We start from the raw sequence: 24904 nt of genomic DNA on the forward strand, positions 1-24904 counted from the left end.
CCTTCAAGGTCTAGTGAAAACATTACTTTACCTATGTTATCTTCCTAGATTACATTAGTTCTCCTTTATATCTTCTTTTGAAATTACAAAAAAATATAGTTTTTAATGTACAATGTAGTTGTTAGTTATATTTATTCTTTTCAAAATTTTTTTAATTTTAATTTTTTTTTAATTTTTAGTGAGGCAATTGGGGTTAAGTGACTTGCCCAGGGTCACACAGCTAGTAAGTGTTAAGTGTCTGAGGCCAGATTTGAACTCAGGTACTCCTGACTCCAGGACCAGTGCTCTATCCACTGCGCCACCTAGCTGCCCCAGTTATATTTATTCTTATTTATTGTTTACCATTATTTTGTGTGTGTTTGATTTCCCCGACTGGATTGTAAACTTTCGATGGGAAAGATCATATCCTACATTACTTCTGTATCACCCATAGAGCCTTGCAGAAGGCCTAGGAAACAGTAGGTGCCCCATGAATACTTCCTTAATTTCTGCTTGGAGATATACAGTTGATTACAGTCTGGTGATCCTATTTATGAACATATGCTAATAAATTACCTTTGCAAATGAGTTTTAAGAGTACCAACCCAATAACTGCCTTAAAAATATAGTTGATGGAAGGCGGCTAGGTGGCGCAGTGGATAAAGCACTGGCCCTGGATTCAGGAGTACCTGAGTTCAAATCCGGTCTCAGACATTTAACACTTACTAGTTGTGTGACCCTGGGCAAGTCACTTAACCCCCATTGCCCCGCAAAAAAAAAAAAAAAATATATATATATATATATATATAGTTGATGGTACCAAGCATGAAAGAAAAAGAAAACTAGAGAGATCAGTCAGATTCCTATTTTGTATTAAATTCAGAGGGACAGTAAAGACATAGACTAGGGACAACTTCTTCTGCTCCACTGGGGTCCACAAAGTGCCAGAACATTTAGAGCAAGTTGCATGGATACCTTGTGGAGGCTTTATGGGAGGACACTGGCAAGAGTCTCGGCAGATGAGAAGGGTGGGTTCATCCTTTGAACTTGTAACCCAGCACAGTGCCTGGTGCAGACTAGGCATTTAATAAATGTTTGCTTGGTTGACTTGAACCATTGGGAGTAATGTCCATATGTCCATTTCAATAAGGTCACGGATCCATTGAAGTATTTAAGTATTAAATTTTTTTTTGGCTGCACTCATTTCTTTTGGCCCCTGTGTCTGTGGTCTTGTAATTTACACAGCTGCATTAAGTCATGCAAAATCAGACCTGATTTTATTTTTTGCTAGGTAAAGAGATTTTTTTTTAATTTCAATTTTATTCTCCTAGTTGAATAAACACAAGCAACTTTTTACATGTCATTCAGCAAACTTGGTCATTATGTGATAAAACTTCAGAATTCAGGGAATGTTAAAATATAAAGAATCCTGGGTCTGAAGAAAAATAAATCTATAGGTGGTGCAGTGGATAGAGTGCCACACCTGGATGACTCCTTTTCCTGAGTTCAAGTTTGGCCTCAGACACTTACTAGCTGAGTAGCCCTGGGCAAGTCACTTAACCATTTGCCTCAGTTTCCTCAGCTGCAAAATAAACTAGAGGAGGAAATGGCAAACCACTCCACTATCTTTGCCAAGAAAAACCCCAATGGGGTCGGACCTGATTAATAAACAAAACAAATATGACAGTAAAATCCAATCTGTCAGAAAGTGATCATTACATAACAATGTTTCTGGTTAAGTTTTTCTTTTCATTCAAGATGTAAATGTGACCCTTTGGGTCACAATAGGGAGCTGATATTGGGACTGATCTCTAGGTAACTAGAAGTTTGTTTCTCAGTCACATGTGTTTCTATCTAAAAACCTTACCATCTGCTTAGTGGCCTGGGGTAGAGAAATTTATCTCTGGCACATCACTGAGTGGGAAAAGAAAAAAATAGAAGGAAAGGGAATGAAAAGAAGAAAAAGAATAAGAGGAGAGATGTGCCCTGGAGTGGTTTATATCCATCCAGAACTAGGAAAAAAGAACTCAGTTAACCTCAAATAAATATCAATATTTTCCCTTCCACTAATCTTCAACCCCCTTTTCAATCTTCCCACATCAAATACTGACCAGTTACCTCCAGAATGGTCAATGACTGAAATCGGTGGTAGGAAGTACTCCAAACACCAAACTTCTATGATCTTCTTTCCAAAAATTCAAGGTTGAATTATATTGGCAAAGCAGGTCCAGAAAGAAGTTGTAAACAAAAGATCATGGCTTCCAGAGCTGTCACTTAACCCAGTAATTTCTGTCCCCCAAGCAATTAGCAAGTGTGTACTAAGTTCCTACATACCTGTCCAATGCTATGATTGGGACTATCTAGGGCTACAGAAAGGGGTAAGACATGGTCTTTATTTTCAAATATTTCCCAGTTTTAATAGGAGAACAAAACTAACTCTTTATTATTAAATAAACTACATGCCCCTAAATATAGTTATGCTAGGAATTCAGATAAGAGAGAGATCAGTGTTGACAGGAATAATCAGAGAGGGATTGGATTCAAATCCTATGTCTCACACATCATTTAGATAAACCTGGGCAGGTTCCTAACTTCCCTGATCTAAAGGTTCCTCATTTAGAATATTAGGGGATTGCATCAGAAGGTATATGAAGTGCCTTCCACATTTAGATTTATGATCATAGAAGACATAGAGACATGTTGGATTTTGAAGAATAGGGAGGATTTAGAATAGTGGAAGAAAAATAGGATGGCACTACAGGTAGGAGAAACAGCTTGTGCAAAAGTGTGGAAGTGGAAATTAGCATGGTATATACAGAGAAGGGCGAGATTTGGTAAGATGGCACATGCAAAAATGATGTTTTAAGGGGGAGGGAAGGGAATTAGCATTTATATAGCACTTAGGGAGCAGCTAGGTGGTGCAGTGAATAAAGCACCAGCCCTGTATTTAGGAGGACCTGAGTTCAAATCCAGCCACAGACACTTACTAGCTGTGTGACCTTGGGCAAGTTGCTTAACCCTCACTGCTCTGCCAAAAAAAAATATATATATTTTTTTAAATTGGAGAACCTCATCAAGTGGTTGGCTACCAGGTGATATAGAACTTACCATGTGTCAGATACTGTACTAAGTACTTTACAAAAATCATCTCATTTGATCCTCACGACAACCCTGTGAAATAGAGGTTGTTATTATCCCCATTTTACAGATGAGGAAACTGAGGCAAATAGAGATTAAGTAAATTGCCCAGGGTCACACAACTATTAAGTGACTGAGGTTGGATTTCAACTCATCTTCCTGAATCCAGGACCAGTGCTCTATCACTGCAATATTGAGCTGCATAGGAAGATTATTCTGGTAGTGGTATTTCTAGTTGGTGAGAAAGGGCAGACATTATAAAGCAGGATATTCATAGAATTACAGAAGCTGAGGGTTAGAGGGAACCTTGGCAGGCATCGAATCTAACCCATACATGAAAGGAATAACCATCATTAACATACCAGATAGGTAAATACATCCAAGGAAGAAAAGCCTATCACTTTTTTTGGGGGGGGGCAGGGCAATGAGGGTTAAGTGACTTGCTCAGGGTCACACAGCTAGTAAGTGTCAAGTGTCTGAGGCTGGATTTGAACTCAGGTCCTCCTGAGTCAAGGGCCGGTGCTTTATCCACTGTGCAACCTATATGCCCCAGGAGCCTAACACTTCTGAAGGCACCCCATTCCACTTAAAAAAAAAAATCCTATACCAGTGAGTGTTACTGCAATAATCTAAGTGTGAGGTGATGGAGGCCTGCACTGGGTGTGGGCAGTGGGAATGGAGAGGACAAGGGCTGATCTTTCCAATGTTTTACCATAAACACTAAGGTAGGAGATGGGGGATGGGACCAACACTTATTTGTCTACTTTAACTTTGGTGTTAGATTATTTGACTTTTAGGGGGATATTGGGATTTCAGAGTTGTAAGGAATTGGTGACATCATCAAGACAGACCTTTTAATGTTATAAACGAAGGAAACCGAATCTCAAAAGAAGTTAGACAATTTTTCCAAGATCACAACCCTTGATAGATCTGTAACACAAACTCAGGTTTTAGTAATTGCTATCTTCTACTTATAAAAGTTATCTTGTTACTTATTTGCTCCCTCTTCTACCTGCTCCTAGAGGTCCCAGGAAAGACTAATTAACTGCTTTTGTGACTTTCTTCTATCCGCTCATAGTTCTTTTGGCTAGAAGTTTATCCTTGTGTCTATATAATGACATAAACATCAATGTACACTCATTCTTATGTTATTATCATTGGGAAATATGGGAAAGGGATAGTGGTAGAAACATCTCTGTACAATTCTTTCATATATTTGAAACCTAATAAAAGAGTTGTCTTGTTACATAAACTGTATATTTCTTGAGGGTAAGGGCCGAGCTTCTCCTGGTATCTTTTTGCTTGTAGTGTGTGGGAGCCTCATAAAACCCAGCCATACATTCTGGGAATTGAAGTTATGTAGATGGAGAATAAGATAGCAAGGCAGATTAAAAGGGAAAAATGACTTTCTCATTAATAAATAGCTTTTGAATATGCTTTGTGGTAGCTAAAGATTGGAAGAAATACTCTAAAGGAGAAGTGAGCCACTTTTGATTTACTTGGAGTTCTTTTTAAAAAATCTCTCTTGTAAGTAATTAAGTGCAAGTAATTACATAATTACTTGATTATGTAGCAGCACTAAAATTTTACAGGAGTTTTCCAGTTAAACTCTAGCCTTATAAAAATAATTGCCTTAGTCAAATTCATTTACTAAATGAAGCAATTCATTCTGGTGGGTTTTGTTTGGTTTTTTGGTTTGGGAGATAGATCTATATCTATATTTGCATCATATGAATACAGACATACACTCTCTCTCCCTACTCTTTTGGACCAAAGCAGAGGTTTCCTAATTAGGAAACATCTCCTTACCAATAAGGATCAACACCAAGTCTGCAGATGAGAGTCTCAAAGCATTGCTTGAGGCATTGAGATGTTCAATGTTTTATCCAGGGCTATAAAGTCAGGGTATGTCAGAGGTGGGATTTGTGACTCCAGGTCTTTCTGATGCCAAAGCTGGCTTTATTATTATTATCATTTTTTATTATTATTATTTTGCAGGGCAATGAGGGTTAAGTGACTTGCCTGGGGTCACACAGCTAGTAAATGTCAAGTGTCTGAGGCTGGATTTGAACTCAGGTCCTCCTGAATCCAGGGTCAGTGCTTTATCCACTGTGCCACCTAGCTGCCCACTTGATTCTCTATTATGTCACCCTGTCTGTCTGTTTTTCTCTATGTGTATGTATCTTTTTATTATACTCATATATATTTATGTGTATGCATATTTATATATGTGAATAACTATATGCATGTATATTCATTTATGTGTGAAACCCAGGATTATTTTGTTAGTACTGTGTTATCCCACCCTGAAGAGTATGAAGGTTACAACCTTTAGCAACTAACTTAAAATGATGACTGAGCATATGAAGCATCCCTCCCCACCCCCAATTCATAGTGAGAAACATGAGAGAACTGATTAGTGACCCCAAAACAGCACTATAGGAAGCATCTTCATCTATAATTCCGAACATTAGAAATGATGAGAGTGGAGATAAAATTTTGGCAACGGAATAGTATTATCATTATTTTGTTTTTGAAAATGCATCATAACCAGATGAATGCATGAGAGGTAGGGGAAGTGAGAGGAGAGGGAGGCTAAGATTGACAAACCGGTGATTCATGTACCTCCTGCTTCTAAGGAATAAGCACCCAAGGAAAAAGCCCGGGGAACATGAAGAGGGTTGTCTTTTTTTCTTTTACTTAAAGTGAGCTATCTCACCATTGCAAATTTTCCCAAGTTCTTAGAACTCTAATTAAAATGTGGTAATTGGTTATGTTACCTCAATTACCATGATGCATGGACATTGATGAAAAGTGACAGCAATTGAATCCCTTGGGTGTTATACCCTGGGGCCATCCCATTTATCGTGGCCTTATTATTTTCAATTATGGGGTTGGATGTAGAGCATACTTCCAAAGCCAGTATAAGTGTAGGTTTTCTCTGGACACACAATTCTGTGTTCTATAGTAGGGCACTCAAGTGGCAGGGCAAGAGGAAAAAAGAAAGAAAAAACACTTCGGTGAAGAACAGAAACAATACTGGAACAACTAAGGATTCAAAAACAGGGATATTTTCCTTCCACACACCCAAGAAGACTGGGAGAATCTCAGAGGAACCAACCAAGATAATATTTTTGCTTAAAATACTTATTTAAAAAAAAACATGGAAAGTGGCACTTTAAGTTTAGGGCTACTTTCCTGATGATAAGATATTCCTATTAACTAAGAAAAATGACTTTAGAATTTACCAGAGGAATTATCTTGGTACTAAGACAGTGGACAAAAGTGAGAACTATTCCAAGTTAGTTAAAATGGGCAAACTTTTTCTGTCCTGCAGATCTCTGATTGGTAAAGCAGGGCTCCTACTGTATAATTGGGAGTTTTTGTGTGCACAAAATATTTGACCAATGGAAAATATGCCAAAGAATATTTTGTGGATTAAATAGTCCTGTATTTTGAGCATATAAATACCTTAAACTAGGTATGGGGGAAGGGGTTGAAATAAGTGGGGAGACATTGGGGAGTTATCTTGTCACTAACAGAACTTTGCAATGAGTTCTCAAGACTTTGCCAGTCCTGTAACTGATGCTAATGATGATTGCTTTTCTGCTATTTCTTAAATGCCTAAAACAGAGTAGACCCTATATAAAGAATAAACAAAAATAAAACAAATCCCAGTTCCTGTTTTTTTAGGTATGTAGATATATACTGTATATACTCATATAACTGGGGAGAGACCTAGAGATCAAATTTCTCCTCTTCATTTTTACATAAGAGAAAGCTAAGGCCTGAAAGATAAGTGACTTGACTAAGTTCATACAACTAGTCGGTGTTCAGAGATAGGACTAAAACCTTTTCACTCCCAATCACACTATGGCTCATTTTGCTATATAATCCTGTTATGTCATACTTACCAATACTATTTAAACATATAATCGCAACCTGTATATGTAATTGTAGGTTATCACTTTTTATTTTTCTGTTGTTTATATATATATAATATTTATGTGTGTATGTCATATGCATATATAATGTTATAATATATAATATGTTATAATATTAAATATGTTACATTTGTAAATATACATACATATATAAATACGTGAATATACACATACATCTCATTTACAGAGAGGTTGTTTATTTGGTAAGCTTGCCTGTTCTGAAACATTTCTTTGAACCTATAAAGATGTCTTCTGAATGGCTAAAATAGAATTCAGAAAGTCTATCAATCAACCTACATTTATTAAACACTTCCTATATTCCAGGCATTAAACTAGACACTATGGATACAAAGACAGAAATACAACGTTCCTTTCCCTCAATTAGCTTCCAATCTAGATAGGAAAGCCAACAAGTACAGTTACAAGTATATAAAACATAGAAGGTAATTTGGAAAGGGGTGGGGGGAAGCAGTACAATCTGTGCATATCCAGAAGGGCTTTATGTGGAAGGTCTTATTTACTCTGATCCTTGAAGAAAAGTAGGCATTTTAAGAGGTGCAGATAAAGGAAGAGGTTCCTTCAGGTGTGTGCATATGCATGTGCGTGTGTGCATGTGTGCGTGTGTGCGTGTGTGTGTGTGTGTGTGTGTGTGTGTGTGTGTGTGTAGGAGAAATACAGATAATCCCAAAATAAAGAGATGGACGATGAAGTGCCAGGCAGAAAGAGCAATAAGAAGGTCAGCTGGATTATAATGTATGTGAAGGGCAATAATTTGTAACAAGGCTAGAAAGGTTGGTTGGGGCCAAGTTCTAAAAGGTTTTAAATGCCCCGAAGGGGAGTTTATATTTGATCCTTGAAGTAATATGAGGCCACTAGTGTTTATTTAGCAGGGAGTGGGGCATGGTCAGACCTGGGTCCTTTATGAAAAGCACTTTGCATTTTTAAACAGGAGAGAGACTTGAGGCAGGGAACACAATGAGAAGACAATTGTGTGAGTGAAAGACATGGCTTTTCTAGTTCTAAATTTGAGAGATGTAGAACTAGAAAAGCCATGTCCTTTACTCATACAAGTGTTCCTTGGGTCTTTTAAAAAACAACAACAAACAAACCTCAGATACAGGGGCAGCTAGGTGGTACAGTGGATAAAGCACTGGCCCTGGGTTCAGGAGGACCTGAGCTCAAATCTGGCCTCAGACACTTGACACTTACTAGCTGGGTGACCCTGGGCAAGTCACTTAACCCTCATTGACCCACAAAAACAAACAAACAAAAAACTCAGATACAACTCTTACAAGCATCTAAACAAATATTTATCAAATGCCTTTTGTGAGCATGTCCCTGTGCTAGGTGCTGCTGCCCCTTGCAATAGAGTAGAATAGAAGGGATAGGACTTAAACACAAGTAAACATGATGTAGGATGTGATACAGGCAAATGAGAAACCCAAAGAAAATGCCATTAGAAGTAGGAGGAGAGTAGGATAACTTTCAGTTGGAGGATCAAAGCAGGCTTCGTGGGGGAAGTGGCTTCTAAGTTGGCCCTTGAAAAAAGAAAGGGCTATTAGTAAGTAGAGATGCAGAAAGAATTTGTTCCAATCATAGGAGATAAGCAAAATGTATTCAGGAGAGGGTCTGACCAATTTGAGGAACAGCTGGTGTTCAAGTGGACCGGAAGGACTAGAGAGAGAGAAATCTGGAAAGAGATGCTGGTGCCAGATTGTGCAGGAACTTAAATGTCTTAAGGAGTTTTATATTTTACCTTATAGGCAATAGGGAACCACTGAAGGTTGTTTTGTTTTGTTTTGTTTTGTTTTTTGCAGGGCAATGGGGGTTAAGTGACTTGCCCAGGGTCACACAGCTAGTAAGTGTCAAGTGTCTGAGGTCAAATTTGAACTCAGGTACTCCTGAATCCAGGGCTGGTGCTTTATCCACTGCGCCGCCTAGCCACCCCCCCATCGAAGGTTTTGAGCAAGGTCAGACCAGTGTGTTAGAAATATTACAACAACTAATTTATTAAGCAAAAAATGCTTAACAAATTTTATCTTATTAAGTTCCCACAACAACCCTAGGAGGTAGGAGGTATTATTATCCTAATTTTATAGATAAATGGGGTTCACACTCAAGTTTTCATGACTTCTAGTCCAGTGTCCCTCTCTACTATGTCACTCAGCTGCCTCTAGGGACCACAGTTTAGGACATAAAATCATAAGATAGACAGGGACCAATAGAGGGTTACCAACATGATGAGCTGACCTAACTCTACATCATATGAGGGTCAATGGAAGAAATGGGTCATGTGCCATATGGAGCTGAGAAAACTTATGGGATTCATGATAGCTGTTTTCCACTATTCAAAGGACTGTCACGAAAAAAAAAAAAAAGGAATAAGCTTCTTGACTGGTCTTGGAGCATAGAACTAGGATCAGTTCCTAGAAGTTATGGAGAATCAGACTTCAGCTTGATAGGAGGAAAAACTTCCTAAGAATTAGTTTTCCCCAAATGTAATGGATTGACTCTAGAGGTAGTTGAGTTCCTCATTCATTATGGAGCTTTTCAAGTGGAGACTGGATTACTACTTAGATTCATCTCAGAGAGGATTCTTGCTTTAGGGATGGATTAGACTAGATAGTCTTTAAGATACGTTATGACTTTTATGAGATTTCCTGATTTCCTTCAGACTCTTGAGTCTTAAAGATTCTAAAAGCCTATTTCACTATTTTTTGTGATCTTTTCTTGGTTATAGACCCCACTTTCATATTTTGTATTTGTCCTTTTTAAAATGTGATCTTGCAGGGCAGCTAGGTGGCACAGTGGATAAAGCACCGGCCCTGGATTCAGGAGTTCCTGAGTTCAAATCCGGCCTCAGACACTTGACACTTACTAGCTGTGTGACCCTGGGCAAGTCACTTAACCCCATTGCCCCATTAAAAAAAAAATGTGATCTTATCAGTCTTTTCCCTATTTAGTTGTATTGTCCCCTTTTTCTGCTTGAGATTCTTCATAATTATGTCATTAGAATTTCTTTTTTGGTGAGTTCCCATTCCTCCTCAGTTATTTTTCCTTTTACAGTTTCTTTTTATGGGTGGGTTTGCAGCTATTTCTTCTCTGGACTTTCTGAAACCTCCTTTTTTAGAAAATACTCCTAATGTTTCCATTATTTTCTCTTTTTAGTCATCAAAGTCTGTACGATATTATTTTCTCCCAAGTTTCTCATGTCTTCTATTTGGATTTCTTTGTCTTCTCCACCATGTCCTCAAGAATCTCATCATTGGGAAATATCATCCTGTAATATCTAATCTTCCTTGGTATTCAAGTCTTATCAGAACCCTCTGTCCCTCTATTTAGAGGACGGAGCCATGAACTCCTCAATATCTATTTAATGAGGGGGCAGATATTTCATTTTCCACCCAGTTATGCTCATTTTAATTTTTTTTGACTTTTCACATTTCTCCATATGTGGTATGTTCCCTCTCTCCTTTTCAGCTTTATTTTGTGTTTTGACTTCCCTACTTGGACTGTAAATTTCTTTAGGGCAGGGACTGTCTTTTTCTTTGTGTACTTGTATCTAGCACTTAGCATAGTGTCTCTTACACAGTAGGTACTTAATAAATGTTTGCTGATGTACTACTTAGATAAATAATTTTTTCTTTCTATGAAGCTGGTCTGCTTCTCCATAACTTTTAGGAAATGATCCTAGCTTTATACTCTGAGAATAGTCAGGATATTTTCCTTTTTCCATGATAGCCCTTTGAATATTTAAAAATCACTACCATGAATCCCATAAAAAATCAAACTGAAATGGGGGCAACTGGAGGAAATCTTGACAATTGGAGGAGAAATCAATAAAATGTAAAACAAAAACTATGAAATAATCAAACTAAAATGTGATTTCTTGAAAAGACTAACAAAATGAATACATCAAATGAAATTAAAGCCATAAAGGAACTTTAAAAGAAAAATAACCCCGATCCAAAAAGGATTTACATGTAAACTCAATCAAATATTTTTTAAAAATAGTTAATACTGTGCTACAAAAATTTTCTCAAAAATTAGAAAAGAAAATATTTCACCAAATTCCTTATGACTCAAATATAGTCCTAATACTTAAACCAAAGAAGGATAAAACAAACTATACTACAATGTCCCTAATAAATATCAATATAAACATTTCAACTAAAATTCCAGAAAAGAGAACTGTGGCAAAATATTCCCCCCTAAGTATTCCCTATGACCATAGGGGATTTGTACCAGTTATTTGAACAAGAGTCAAAATTAGGAAAATGATTTATAAACACATTTAAAACAAACCAAATGATTATATGAAAAGAAAAAGCCTTGGACAAAGTACAATGGTCATATATGCCTAAACCCTTAAAAAGTACCATAAATGGTACTAAAGGGACATTTTTAATGGCGAATCAAAGGCAGCTTTATTTTCTTTTTGTTTGTTTTTTGTGGGGCAATGGGAGTTAAGTTACTTGCCCAGGGTCACAAAGCTAGTAAGAGTCAAGTGTCTGAGGTCAGATTTGAACTCAGGTCCTCCTGAATCCAGGGTCAGTGCTTTATCCACTGTGCCACCTAGGAGGCCCTGGCAACTTTATTTTCCATGGAGAAATATGAGGAGATTTAAAAATAAATACAAGGGTAAATTGTGGGGCAGGTAGGTAGCACAGTGGATAAAGCACTGGCCCTGGATTCAGGAGGACCTGAGTTCAGGTCTAGCCTCAGACACTTGACACTTACAAGCTGTGTGACCTTGGGCAAGTCACTTAACCCTCATTGCCCTGCAAAATAAATAAATAAATAAATATGAGGGTAAATTAAAGATACATTCTCTTCCCACTATTCTTTTATAATTTTAAAAATGTGTTCAGTAGGGGCAGCTAGGTGGCACAGTGGATAGAGTACTGGCCCTGGATTCAGGAGGACCTGAGTTCAAATCCAGCCTCAGACACTTAACACTTACTAGCTGTGTGATCCTGGGCAAGTCACTTAACCCCAATTGCCTCACCAAATAATAATAATAAAAAGGAGAAGGAGAAGGAGAAGGAGGAGAAGAAGGAGGAGAAGAAGGAGGAGAAGAAGGAGGAGAAGGAGGAGAAGAAGGAGGAGAAGAAGGAGGAGAAGAAGGAGAAGGAGAAGGAGAAGGAGAAGGAGAAGGAGAAGGAGAAGGAGAAGGAGAAGGAGAAGGAGAAGGAGAAGGAGAAGGAGAAGGAGAAGGAGAAGGAGAAGGAGAAGGAGAAGGAGAAGAAGAAGAAGAAGAAGAAGAAGAAGAAGAAGAAGAAGAAGAAGAAGAAGAAGAAGAAGAAGAAGAAGAAGAAGAAGGAGGAGGAGGAGGAGGAGGAGGAGGAGGAAGGAGGAGGAAGAAGAAGAAGGAGGAGGAAGAAGAAAGAAGAATGAATTCATGGTTTAGTATAACTCCTGGTTTAACAATGCTTCTTGGTTGGTTGATCTCTAAGCGAGAAGAAAAAAGAGAAATTAAAGACAAATATTGGCAAAGAATAGCCAAAATTATCTCTATTAGCAGTAATTACTTATTTGGAAAGTCCCAGAAAGTCAGCAAGTAAATTAATCAAGATGATTAATAACTTGAGTGAAGTAAGAAAGCAAATCTATAAAAATTGTCAACTTTTCTATTTAGCAATACAAATTTTTTGGAGAAAAATTATTTTTAAAATCCCAGTCGAAATAATTGCAAAAGGTATAAAACATCTGGGATTAAATCTTCCAAGGTTTCCAGAAATGCAATTAATAAACACTTTTAAAATAAATAATGCATTAACTAATAGGGAGATGTGTATTGCTCACAGTTATGCTCTGCTAATATAATAAAAAGTATGATCCAACCTAAATTAATATCCAGATTTAGTCTTATGGCCAGAAATCTTCATGATACTTCAGAGAGAAAGATGAAATAGCAACAAAAGTCATTTGAAGGAATTATTATTTAGAGATTTTAGAATATACTAGAATCTCAAAAGAATGAATGGGGTAAGGATGGGGAATAAGAATGAAAGGGGAATAGTGTTTGCAGACCTTAAATCACATATTAAGCCAGCAGCCTTTTAAAAATATATATTTGTTGTGCTTGTTTAAAAAAAAAAAGAGAATCAGTAGAATAGACCAGATAAGCAAGAATCAGAAAGAATGAATTGCAGTAGTCCTGTGATTAATAAAACAAAAGATATAAACTATCTGGGGAAGAACTTACTATTTTGTAATAACTACATGGAAAACTAGAAAACAGTTTGCCCCCAAAAGTGGAGAGGGGCTTAGATCAGCTTCTTACATCATTTACTTCAATCTGAGAGGTAGGAACTGTTATTATTTCTATTTTACATGGAGAAAATTGAAGTAAAAAGAAGTTAAATGACTTGTTAAAGGTCACACAGCTACTAAGAATCTGAAGCCAGATTTTAACTCAGGAAGAGTTTTTTCTAATTTCAGGTCTAGTGCTCTAACTACTGTTCCATCCCTGAGAAAACATACCTTCCTCCTTTCTTTCTTGTGCAGGCAGGGACCTGAAGGTATGGGCTATAGCACATGGCTTTGGATGTGGTAAATCTATGTTTTCAATCTTTGTTATAAAATGAAGCCCACCAGGAAGAAGGGAGAAATAGGTTTTAAAATGAACGTGATATTTAAAAAATAATCAAAATTTTTAAAAAATATCAATTTTTAAAAAAATTTCCATTTAAAAATATAATTTAAACAAAAATATCATTTTAAAAAATATCAATTTTTAAAAATATAAATTTTTTAAAAAAGACAGAAATGGGAGGGGAGTTATTCACTCCTAGCCACATAGCAGTGGAGATTATAACAATGGCTGAAACTTACATAGTACGTTAAGTTTTGCAAAATATTTTGCATGTTATCTCATTTGAGCCTTACAGCAACCAAGTGAGCAAAGTACAAGTAATTCTGTCCCCATTTTACAGATGAGGAAACTGAGATCAGGGACACAATCTTAAAACTAGTTGATGTCAGAAATGGGATTTTAATTTAGGATTGGATTGACTATCTTCTTCTTCTTCTTCCTTCCTTCGTTCCTTCCTTCCTTCCTTCCTTCCTTCCTTCCTTCCTTCCTTCCTTCCTTCCTTCCTTCCTCCTCTTCCTCCTCCTTCCAGGGCAATGGGGATTAAGTGACTTGCCCAGGGCCACATAGCTAGTGTCAAGTGTCTGAAGTCGGATTTGAACTCAGGTCCTCCTGAATCCAGGGCCAGTGCTTTATCCACTTTGCCACCTAGCTGCCACTTGACTATCTTCTAAACAAATATCTTCCAGTATTGTGGTCAGATGATTTTTATTTGAGTCTTGCCTTTACCAAACTAACTGCTTTACCCTCCCTGGCCTTGGTATCCTTATCTGTAAAATGAAAGAGTAAAGTTGGATTGACCCCAAATCCCTTCCATATTAAACACTTTGTGATTTTATGTTCCTGTTTAGTCATTTTCAGTTGTGTCTGACTCTCTGTGAATCCATTTGGGGTTTTCTTGGCAAAAATACTGGAGTGGTTTCCCATTTCCTTCTACAGCTTATTTTACTGATGAAGAAACTGAGGCAAATGAGGCTAAGTGACTTGCTCAAGATCACAGAGCTAGTAAGTGTCTGAGAACTTATTTGAACTCAGGAAGATAAGTCTTCCTGATTCCAAGCCCAACACTCTATCCATTGAGCCAATTGAATCTATGAGACACACTAAATCGTTTCCTTTTCTCAAAATCATTCTGAATGAGAATTACCATCAACATAGCAACCCCAACCAAAGACCAGGGCAAAACTCTGCTGATGATCAGTAGAGAAGAAAACCAGGGACATATCTTAGTCCTGCAGAGCCCACTTCCACAGAAACATGCCAGAAAACAGGGTGAGACGTCTCAGACTCCACTGATGCTCAGATATTAAACAGCCTTTAAAAGCTCAGAGCCTCAGACTTGTCATATCCCAGAAATCCATTCCATTCCCAAGTCTAATCCATCTTTAGAGTGGTTCGCTACTCAATTCAGCCCATGAGGCTCCTTTCTCACCACTACTGCTCCTACTAGCCCATATATGGCAGCTTTTTTTTTTTGCCTGAAAACCAAGTAACAACAATAACAACAAAGGATGGATGTTGCTCCTGTCATAGTTACTAACCAATGCTAGTCATAGTAAGGGTTCCAAAGTCTTAGCTTCAGGGGCTTCTCACCGCTGAAGCTTGCCCTTATTCCAGAAATGATATAAAAAGCTCCCCTCCCAGAGACAATTCTAATCTCTAGTCTTCAGAGACCTACCCCTGCCTTCTTACCATCTTTTTATTTTCTTATGAATCCCAAAAGAAATCCAGTTTTGCTTCCCTAAAGCAGGCTGAATGCTAAGGAAATCAGACTGCAGAATTAACATTCGAGGCTTCTCAGAGCCCTATTTGGGTCCTGTTTCAGGCACTGAATAACCACTACCACAGATTTTTCCCAGGGGAAAAAAAACCACAAACAACCTTCCCTACCTCTCACCGTCACCCACCCCCAAAGCACCATAGCATCCCCAACACAATGACTAAGTAGTTTAACAACAGGTGGTCTCAAGAAAACATAACCAATCTGATAATTATTGGTAATAATTTGCAAGTCATAGGCAATTTGACAACTTTAGCTTAGAGCCACTAAACAGCACCCCAGAGGCTAATATCACACTCTCTAGACTTAGGGTAGCTATATATGTGTAGGGAACTTAGAAAGCCAACTAATTCATTGCCCCTTCTGTTCCCAGTCCCTGATGCCAAACACAGCAGACAACAAATATTAGGGCACTCTTTAAAATGGAATCCAGTGAAGACCTCACTTTGCCACAATGAGATTTTTCCTTTTGATTGCTGGAACTATGAATGCCCAGCTTTCCACTGATATGGAACTGGGGATCTACAAGGGCCAGGAGTGGTTCCCTTTTTATTTATTCAATTTATTTGTTCAAACATAAATGTCAGACCTTCTACAAACAGAATGCTGTCCCCAAGTTCATGCACGAAAAACATGGGATAATGGATAGGGCACTAGTCCTTCTGAAGGCTGGAAGACCTAGGTTCAAAGCCTCTCTGAGACACATACTTCTTTGTAATCTTTTTTTTTTTTTTTGTGAGGCAATGTGACTTGCCCAGGGTTACACAGATAGTAAGTGTCAAATGTCTGAATCCGGATTTGAACTCAGGGCCTCCCAAATCCAGGACCACCTAGCTGCCCCCTTCTCTGTGTAATGTTGGGAAAATCTCTTAACCTCTCTCAGACCCAGGTTCCTTATCCATAAATTGGAGGTAATTTGGTTTTTTTTAAGTCATTTCGACTCTTAATGACTCCCTTTGGTGTTTTCTTGGCAAAGATACTAGAATGGTTTGCCATTTCCTTCTCTAGTTCATTTTACAGATGAGGAACTGAGGCAAACAGGGTTAAGTGACTTGCCCAGGGTCACACAGCTAGTGAGTGTCTGAGGCCAAATTTGAACTCAGGAGCACACTAGCCACTGTGCTACCTAGCTGCCCCCCAAAATTGAAAATCATAACCAGGGTTGTGAGGATCACGTGACATAATATCCATAAAGCACTTTGCAAACATTAGATATGGATATTCTTATTCCACTCTATCCCATAGTCACACTCATAGTCACATGTGATTTCTTCATTTCCATAGGTCAATGGCACGTTTTTTAAGTTGTTTTTCAGTCCTGTCCAACTTTTTGTGACCCCATTTGGGGCTTTCTCAGCAAAGATACTGAAGTGGTTTGCCATTTCCTTCTCCAGCTCATTTTATAGCTGAGAAAACTAAGGCAAACAGGGTTAAGTGACTTGCCTAGAATCCCATGGCTATTAGTGTCTGAGGACAGATTTGAACTCCTGTCTTCCTGATTCCAGGCCTGGTGCTCTATCCATTGTGCCACCCAGCTTCCTGTCAGTATTAGTGAAAGACTGGTAATAATAAATGGAACTTTTAACTCAACTTAGAAAGAATGATTTCTTCCAAGATTGAACGGAAACTTCCTGTCTGAGCAAATGTGTCAATGTGACACTGTCACATCTCTGCCTCAGGTGGGACATAAAGGAGGATTGGTGTCTAAATCAGAGTTCACCCACATCATGTAATGGAAAGGCCCCACATGCTCAGGGAAATATTCATGGGGTCTTGTATGATTAACAGGTACTCTGGGCAAGGGGACAATTTAAGAAATTGAGGGAATCAATGGTTTGTTTTGGTGAGGTTCAATAAAAACCTGTGCACTTTTAAAAACAGAGCATTGAGACGTACTAAGATGCAACTGATTACTTAGGCAAATCTGAGCCCTGTTGGGGAGGGACAAGCTTCATTTACTGATTGGACAGAAATGCACCTTCAGTCAGCAAAGCTACTTGTAGGATGAACGTGTTTGCCAAACGCTAGAAGAATGGTCCTTCTGTGGAAAGAAAAGAAGAAGAAGAGAACACTGGGCCTTTTAAAAAAGCAAGCATCACTCACCGGCTCCTTGCCCAGCTTCTTTTGTAGCCTCGTTTGCCATTGGACTGCTTGCATGACAATGGCCTCCCACCTTCTTTCCAGATTCACAATGATCAGCTGCATAGGTTGATAATCTGCGTTCAGATTGCAGGTCTCCTGGTCATCCAAGAGGTGCTGGCATAAGCGGAGGACAGAGGCTACCCCACGCCTGCGCTGCTTGATTTCACTACACAGAGACTGTGACAAAAACAGAGAGGAATTCACAAATGTCAGTCCAGCCATTTGCCCTCAAACTTTCCATTAACTGCGAATTTCTTATTTCCTTACATTTTTTATCTTCAGTTACACTCACCATTTCCGATCACAATGAATAGCAGGCTAATGAGGCTGAAACACACCTGTGGTTTCCCTTCCATGAACAGGATTTCTTTAGTCATCCCGAGCATTTTATTTTATGCATTTAACCAAAAACATCATTCTGGAAAGGGGTGCGTAGGCTCCTCCAGAATGCCATACACACAAAAAGGTTAAGAACTGCCCTGCTTTAGATGAATCTCTCGTGTTGCCAACTAATGCTAAGAGAACATTCCCCACCCCCTTTCATCACCTTCTCCACTGGGTTATGTACCTGAAAGCTACTCTCTTTCCCTTTGAGACTTAGTCATTTAACATTTTCAAATTGAATTAAAGAAACCTTTCAAGAAACATATATGTCAAGCGCACAGCCTGGCCCAATTTGATTCAATCCCCCTGGAAACCTGAAATGAGGGGAAAAGTCCTACAGAAGGCAATTAGACACCATTAAAGGAAGTAGCTCTGTCATTAAATGCTTTGGGGCAAGAAGGTTTGGAGCTTTTTGATATGCTTGAAAGAAGTTAAAGGAAACTAAAAGCTGTTCAAAATATAAAACCTCTTTTCTGGGGGGGGAAACACAGATAATTGAGCTATTCCTATTCTTTCTAAACATGATTTAAAAAAAAACACACAACACAATATGAAAAACAGAAATTAAGGTATCAGGTTATTACATCACTTTGTTTAAAATAAAAAAGTTACATATACCCCCCAATAGATACATACAGACAATTTAGAAGGAATATGAAAGCATCAAAACACCATTTTGCCTCTCCTGCCCAACCCCCCAGGAAGTTTTTTTTTTTATATATTGCTGCAGTGACCCTAGGCTGAAATGACTCTAGTAAAAATACTGGGTACACATGTCTAAAAATGCTCTATCTTTTCTTTGCCTACGGATAATGTGTAAGTGATAGTCTAATTCAAAGCCTTCAAGAAAAATGATGATTATATCCACCAACATCACAGAATTACTAATCTCCTCCTACTGGCACAATTGGACTGTTCTAACAGTTAACAGATTGCTTATTAATCAACGAGGGTAAACAAGACAATGCAATTTCATTTAGAGAGAGAGTTTTAATGCCTAAAAGTATTTGTGTTCAAAATGTTAATCCAGATCAGGCTTCATTAGAAGAAGTCTTAAAATGATGAAGTGCATTTCATTGAAATGTACACTGAATAGTAGTAGATCAGCAGGTGGACATTTCATACAGATGTTCCATTTATTGATATAATGCATTCTATAGCCATTTAAATTACCCTAACTCAGTAATAGCCAGAATTCTATTATTTCTGTAATGAGAGAACCCTGTACCTTTAATATTTCTGAATTTTAAATAAGGTGAATGACAAATTCCCAAACCTCTATTTATGGCAAAATATGACCAGGAATTTTATTATTCAATTTATACCAGTGCTGCATTTTCACATATGTTTCCTGAATTTACCCTTATTTATTTTCCTAGGGTTCATTACTATTTCCCTACATAGCTCCTGGTAAACCATCAGGTGTGACATATTTCCTTTCTTATGCCATTCATTAGTCTAATATTAGATGACAAGAATCGACCCCTCCACCCCCACCCAGACCTACACAGAAATAATATTGAGGATCTTATTTACCACAAAAACAAAGACCCCCCCCCCAGAGAGATACAAAGTTATCCTACTGGCAATCTACTGCTTTGGCCTAAATTGTATTATTTATCAGGCACACTTAAATACAACTTAATTTCTTAATTTGTAGCACTGAAGAATATTTTTATGGCAACTGGACTTGATTTGAGGGGGGAGTTTTACAAATTTATGAATAGGGGCAGCTAGGTAGTGCAGTGGATAGAGCACTGGCCCTGGATTCAGGAGGACCTGAGTTCAAATCTGACCTCAGACCCATGACACTTACTAGCTATGTGACCCTGGGCAAGTCACTTAACCCCAATTGCCTCCAAAAACAAACAAAAAAAAATGTATGAATAGTGATACTTGTTTTTGAGTTGTTTCAGTCATGTCACATTCTTTGTAATCCCTTTTTGGGGTTTTCTTGGCAAAGATAATAGAGTGGCTTGCCATTTCCTTCTCTAGCTCATTTTACAGATGAGAAACTGAGGCAGGTAGGGTTAAGTGACTTACCCAAAGTCACATAGCTAGTGAATATCTGAGGCCAGATTTGAACTTGTGAAATGAGTCTTCCTGATTCTAAGCCCAGTATTCTATCCACTAGACCACCTAGAAGCCTGAATAGTGACATGTTTGCATTTTTAAAAGAAATCTAATGTGTTTTTTTTTTCTTTCTTTATGGCAGGGAGGGGAAGGGAGGAAGTTTAGATAACAAAAAAGGGGGTGGGATGGAAATAGTGGTCTATATATCAGGTATTGCTTTTGCAAACCTGATTTTTAAGCTGAATGGAGTAAAAATTGGGCTACTTAACATGAGAATGAACAAAAATATTTCATGTTCAAGTAAACAAGTGGAAAGGAATGGCAGAAAGGGTCCTGTAGATCTAACAGAGGATAAGGTAAGATTTAGAAAGATCCTACTGGCAGATTTTCTTAACCAGTTCTGAAAGAAGACACAAGATTAGTTAGGTGGTAAAAACCTTAAAGGTCATTGAATGTGTTGTTTGCTTTTAAAGGAATGAGAATGACCATTTATGGCCACCTGTATCATCACCATGGTACTTCAGAGTTTATCAACCCAATTTCTAGGATGTTGTTGTTGTTGAGTCATTCAGTTGTGTCCAACTCTTCATGACACTATAAACCACTGCATGCCAATACCGTCCATGAGGTTTTCTTGGCAAAGATATTAGAGTTGTTTGCCATTCCCTTTTCCAGTCGATTAAGGCAAACAGAGGTTAGGTAACTTGCCCAGAGTCACAGAGCTAGTAAGAGTTTGAAGCCAGATTTGAACTCAGGTCTTCCTGACTCCAGGTCGAGGGCACTATCCACTGTGTCACCCAGCTGCCCTAATATCTAGCATGAAGTGTTTTAAATGGAGATATTAATACAAAAATTGGAACCCAAACAAAGAAACAAAAAACAACTCAGTTATTGTTTACATATAATGTCTGCTTTTTAGATGTTTATAACCATAGTTTTTTAAAAAAAAATTTCAAACATGCCAAAGACTTGGTCTGTACTCTATATTAATAAGCCTTACCTCATGTTGGAAAACAAAATCATTGCTTAAAAACAGGAAAATCCAAAGGAGAATTTTATAAGGTCAACATGTTTTTCCCCCCAGTACATGGAGGTAATTATTCTGAAAGTTTCTGGGATCATTGATAAACTAACTCTCTTCTACATAATGAGGTTTCTATGACAACTATTAAATATTTATTTATTTGTAATCATAGACGGATACCCAAGAAAACTAGCACATCTAGGCTATGATGCCTCTTAGAATTATTTATTTAGGACTATTTCCATGTTAAAATATGGATATCAAAATGTCAAAATACAGCTATATACGACAATTCATTGCAATTATCTTTGGCTTATTTTGAAAAGAAAATATTTTAAAATAAGGATTCTAACATATACCCAAGATAATTGTGTAGTACAGAAATAAGTCAGGCAAATGTATACAACAATTTTTAAGTTATCTGATGAGATTATGATTTCCCCCTACCACCACCCCAGGCATAATTATATAATAAAATGGGAAAAGGGGAAAGCATCAACACTACCCACTATCTATTACTGCCTATTGAGGAGCTGGTTGAACTTTCTGATGAGCTGTTGGAAAGTAATGATAGATTGCCAACTAAGCAGGCTGTTCAATTAAACTGAAAGGGTTGACATGCATGTGGGTATGAATGCTCAGGCAACTGATAGATATTTCTGTGATACAATTCTAGCATGTAGTGTTCTTCATATAGCATTGCAATGTGGGTAAGGTCTGTATATTTCTACATGTGCCAGATATATTTGGTTACTGTATGTGACTGTTATGTATACTAAGTGTTTATGCATGGCATGAGACATATGTTAGCTGCATATACTTAAATTTGTTTTACATTTTATGAATGTTATATACCAGGCATTTATTCTGAACCTGTCTATGACAGACGTTGGAATTATGTGAACTATGTTAAATGCTAGGTTGTATACCTACAGACATCATGGTGTATCCCAAATGATTTCCAGGGATGGAAATTTTTTCACAGAGGAGAGAACATAAGTGCATGTGTCAAAGCCCTCAAGTGGCTCACACTCTTAAGTGTTCTATTCCTAGGTGACAAAGATGAAAACAGAGAATGGCTTGCCCCATCCATTGCTGTTAGAGAAAATGAATGAAAACGTGTTTATCCTTTTTTGTTCCTTTGGGAGCTATGAATAAATAGCCACTAATTGACTGAGGGATCAGCTTCTCCACTTGGTAGCCCTTAAAACAGCCCATTGCCTCTGTCGATAAGAGACACATGCAACAGAGGAGTTCCGGCAATTAATAGAGTCCAAATGTGGAGTTTCAGAGAGGAGTAGGCCCAGGGTAACCAGGGAGTGACATGGCCAACAGATCCATTGGGAACAGCATGAGCTCACTATGAGAAAAGGTATCAGGAAGAGCCCTCCAAATAACTTCAAATAATGCAATAAGAAAAGATATCAGGGCCCTGTAGTCCTGGAGGTGTAATTTGTCATGGTCATGTGAGTTCCTCTTCTACCACATCCTATATGTGTCCCCACCGTTCCTACTGATGTTGTGTATATTTGCAAGAGACTGTACTCTAGGTTGAGTAAATGTCTTTGCTTTCAACTAAATGCATCAAATTGACTGAACATTGAAATTGGTAGGAGCTCATGCACCATCATTTTAGAACTGGGGACCCAAAAAGTGCTTTGAACCTAGGGAAGCTGTCCATGAGGGGATTCGGCCTGTAAGTGAGAGTTGACAGAGCAGGCCCAGAATGGGGTGCTACTTCATCAAAGATGGACAAAAACATGTCCAGAGATGGATCAGATACACAGCAAGAGCAAAGGAAAAATGACACGAATGGTGCTCAGGCTTCACTGGAATTTACCCATTGTAAAGAGAATGCTAGTAAGATCCTTGGATTTTGGAAGACCACCTAGCGGCAATCTTATAAAAGGACCTCTAAGAGAAAGCAACAGCAATGAGCTGTAATCTGTGGAAGGAATACTCACATTAATGAATCCACAGATACACAGAAATAGAAGAACATTATGAGAGTGTTGTCAGTGTTCGTACTGATAAACTATGCATCTTATTTTCAGTTCAGTGAAGCTGACGTGTAAGTTTGTTTTGGGCTCGTTCTAACCGCTTTTATCAATCTTTTGGGAATAACTAACATCTGTTACAGATGAGCCAATGGAGGACTCTGAGTCTTGCTCCTGATTAATTGCCAACATCATTCTTGCCATAGACTTCACTTTTTAACACTATAGAGAAACCCGACGACTTCTCATAGATATATTTGGCTAAACAAAAGACTGGAAGACCCAGATAACCTTAGTTTTCCCCACATTTTAAGGCATCTTTGAGTTTACCTTTTTCCCCCTTTAATGAGAATATCAGCATTTTATTTGCTCAGGGAAAGATTTGTGTTTTTCTCTTATGTTATAGTCTGGGATAATATTTTTAAATTTTATTTGTGGACCATTGGGTATATTCCCTGTAGAATATTGTCAGAAAGACAGGTCAAAAATCTCAATACAGGAAAAGATGTGGAGAGGTTGCAGTTTGCTTCAAAATCTTAGGATCACAGATTTAAACCTGGTAGAGACCAAACCGCTCCCTCATTTTACAGATAGGGAAGCTGAGGTAGAGAGTAGTTAAATGAGACAGCTGGGTGGATACAGTGAATAGAGCACTGGTTTTGTAGTCGGGAAGACCTGCTTCAGACACTAGCTGTGTAACTCTGGGAAAGTCACTTAATGTGTCTACCTCAGTTTCCTCATCAATAAGATTTGTTGTTATTCAGTCATTCCAGGTGTTTCTGACTCATTGTGACCTCATTTGGGGCTTTCTTGGCAAAGATTCTGGAATGGTTTGCCATTTCCTTCTCCAGTTCATTTTATAGATGAGGAAACTGAGGCAATCAGGAAAAAGTTACTTGCCCAGGGTCACACAGCTAGTGTCTGAGGCCAATTCATCCTCTATTATTTTTGCTCAGCATCACACAAATAAGTGGTGGAATCAGAATTTGAACCCAAGACTTCCTAACTTCAAGTCCAGTGCCCTATACCTAACATTTATATAGTGTTAACATCACTTTTACTGCATTCACTGGCTCATAGATTAAATGATTTGTTTAAGGTCACACAACTAGTTAGTGGTGGGAATAGGGTTCAAACATAGCTTTTGTGACTCTATGTCTGCTGCTCAGTTTATTGCACCATGCTGCCTCTCCACACTAATTAAATCATGGATCTATCAAAATATCAAAGTATTTAAGGGCCAGACTCCAGAGACTAACAGAGGAATTTCATTTGCAGATGGGATAATTAGCAATTGGATAACAAGTCTGGTTGGCCAGATACTTTTCTTTGTGCAGTTCGCTGAGAACAATTTCTTATAGAAAGCTGTACAGCCCAATTTAAATTGATATTTGCAATTTCTATTTTCGTCATATGCAGAGCTGAATCTTTCAGAACATTGAACAATTCGATTTTTAATTTTCAAACCACTGATGGAGAATAATAAAAGCTGCAAAGTTAGAAATATCACACTTGGCTGACACCCATGAAAAGATATTATTTCCAAGGATCCCTAATGGATTAAGTAGCAATAATAAAAATGTGGCCTGATATAGTCCTAAATTTGGACAGTTGAGTCATCCTTCATTTAATGGGCTCTGCAGTTTATTGGTCTTAATTTGAGGGTTTTCCCATGTCATTATCAACATTATGTTGTTCAAATGCTAAAACAGTGAATTCTGAGAATGCCAATGGAAGAAAGACATGTGAGAATATTTGTACTATCATTTTATCTCAAGCATGCACAATATAATGCCCCCTCACCCCTTTATTACTTTAATTTGTTGGGCATGTTGGCAGGGTTCATTC

At 38.0% G+C, this 24904-nt stretch overlaps 1 protein-coding gene across 3 annotated transcripts in view; it reads right to left on the reverse strand.

The window, feature by feature from the left end:
• AKAP6 (A-kinase anchoring protein 6) overlaps window positions 1-24904 on the reverse strand; it is a 594007-nt gene that overhangs the window by 49701 nt on the left and 519402 nt on the right. For all 3 annotated transcript variants that reach the window (XM_043983332.1, XM_043983334.1, XM_043983333.1), the window contains exon 12: window positions 17540-17755. In XM_043983332.1, the coding sequence (XP_043839267.1) occupies window positions 17540-17755 (216 nt within the window). The remainder of the gene's footprint in view (window positions 1-17539; window positions 17756-24904) is intronic.

The sequence above is a fragment of the Dromiciops gliroides genome, chromosome 2 (genome assembly GCF_019393635.1).
Source record: "Dromiciops gliroides isolate mDroGli1 chromosome 2, mDroGli1.pri, whole genome shotgun sequence".
Classification (NCBI taxonomy): Eukaryota; Metazoa; Chordata; class Mammalia; order Microbiotheria; family Microbiotheriidae; genus Dromiciops; species Dromiciops gliroides.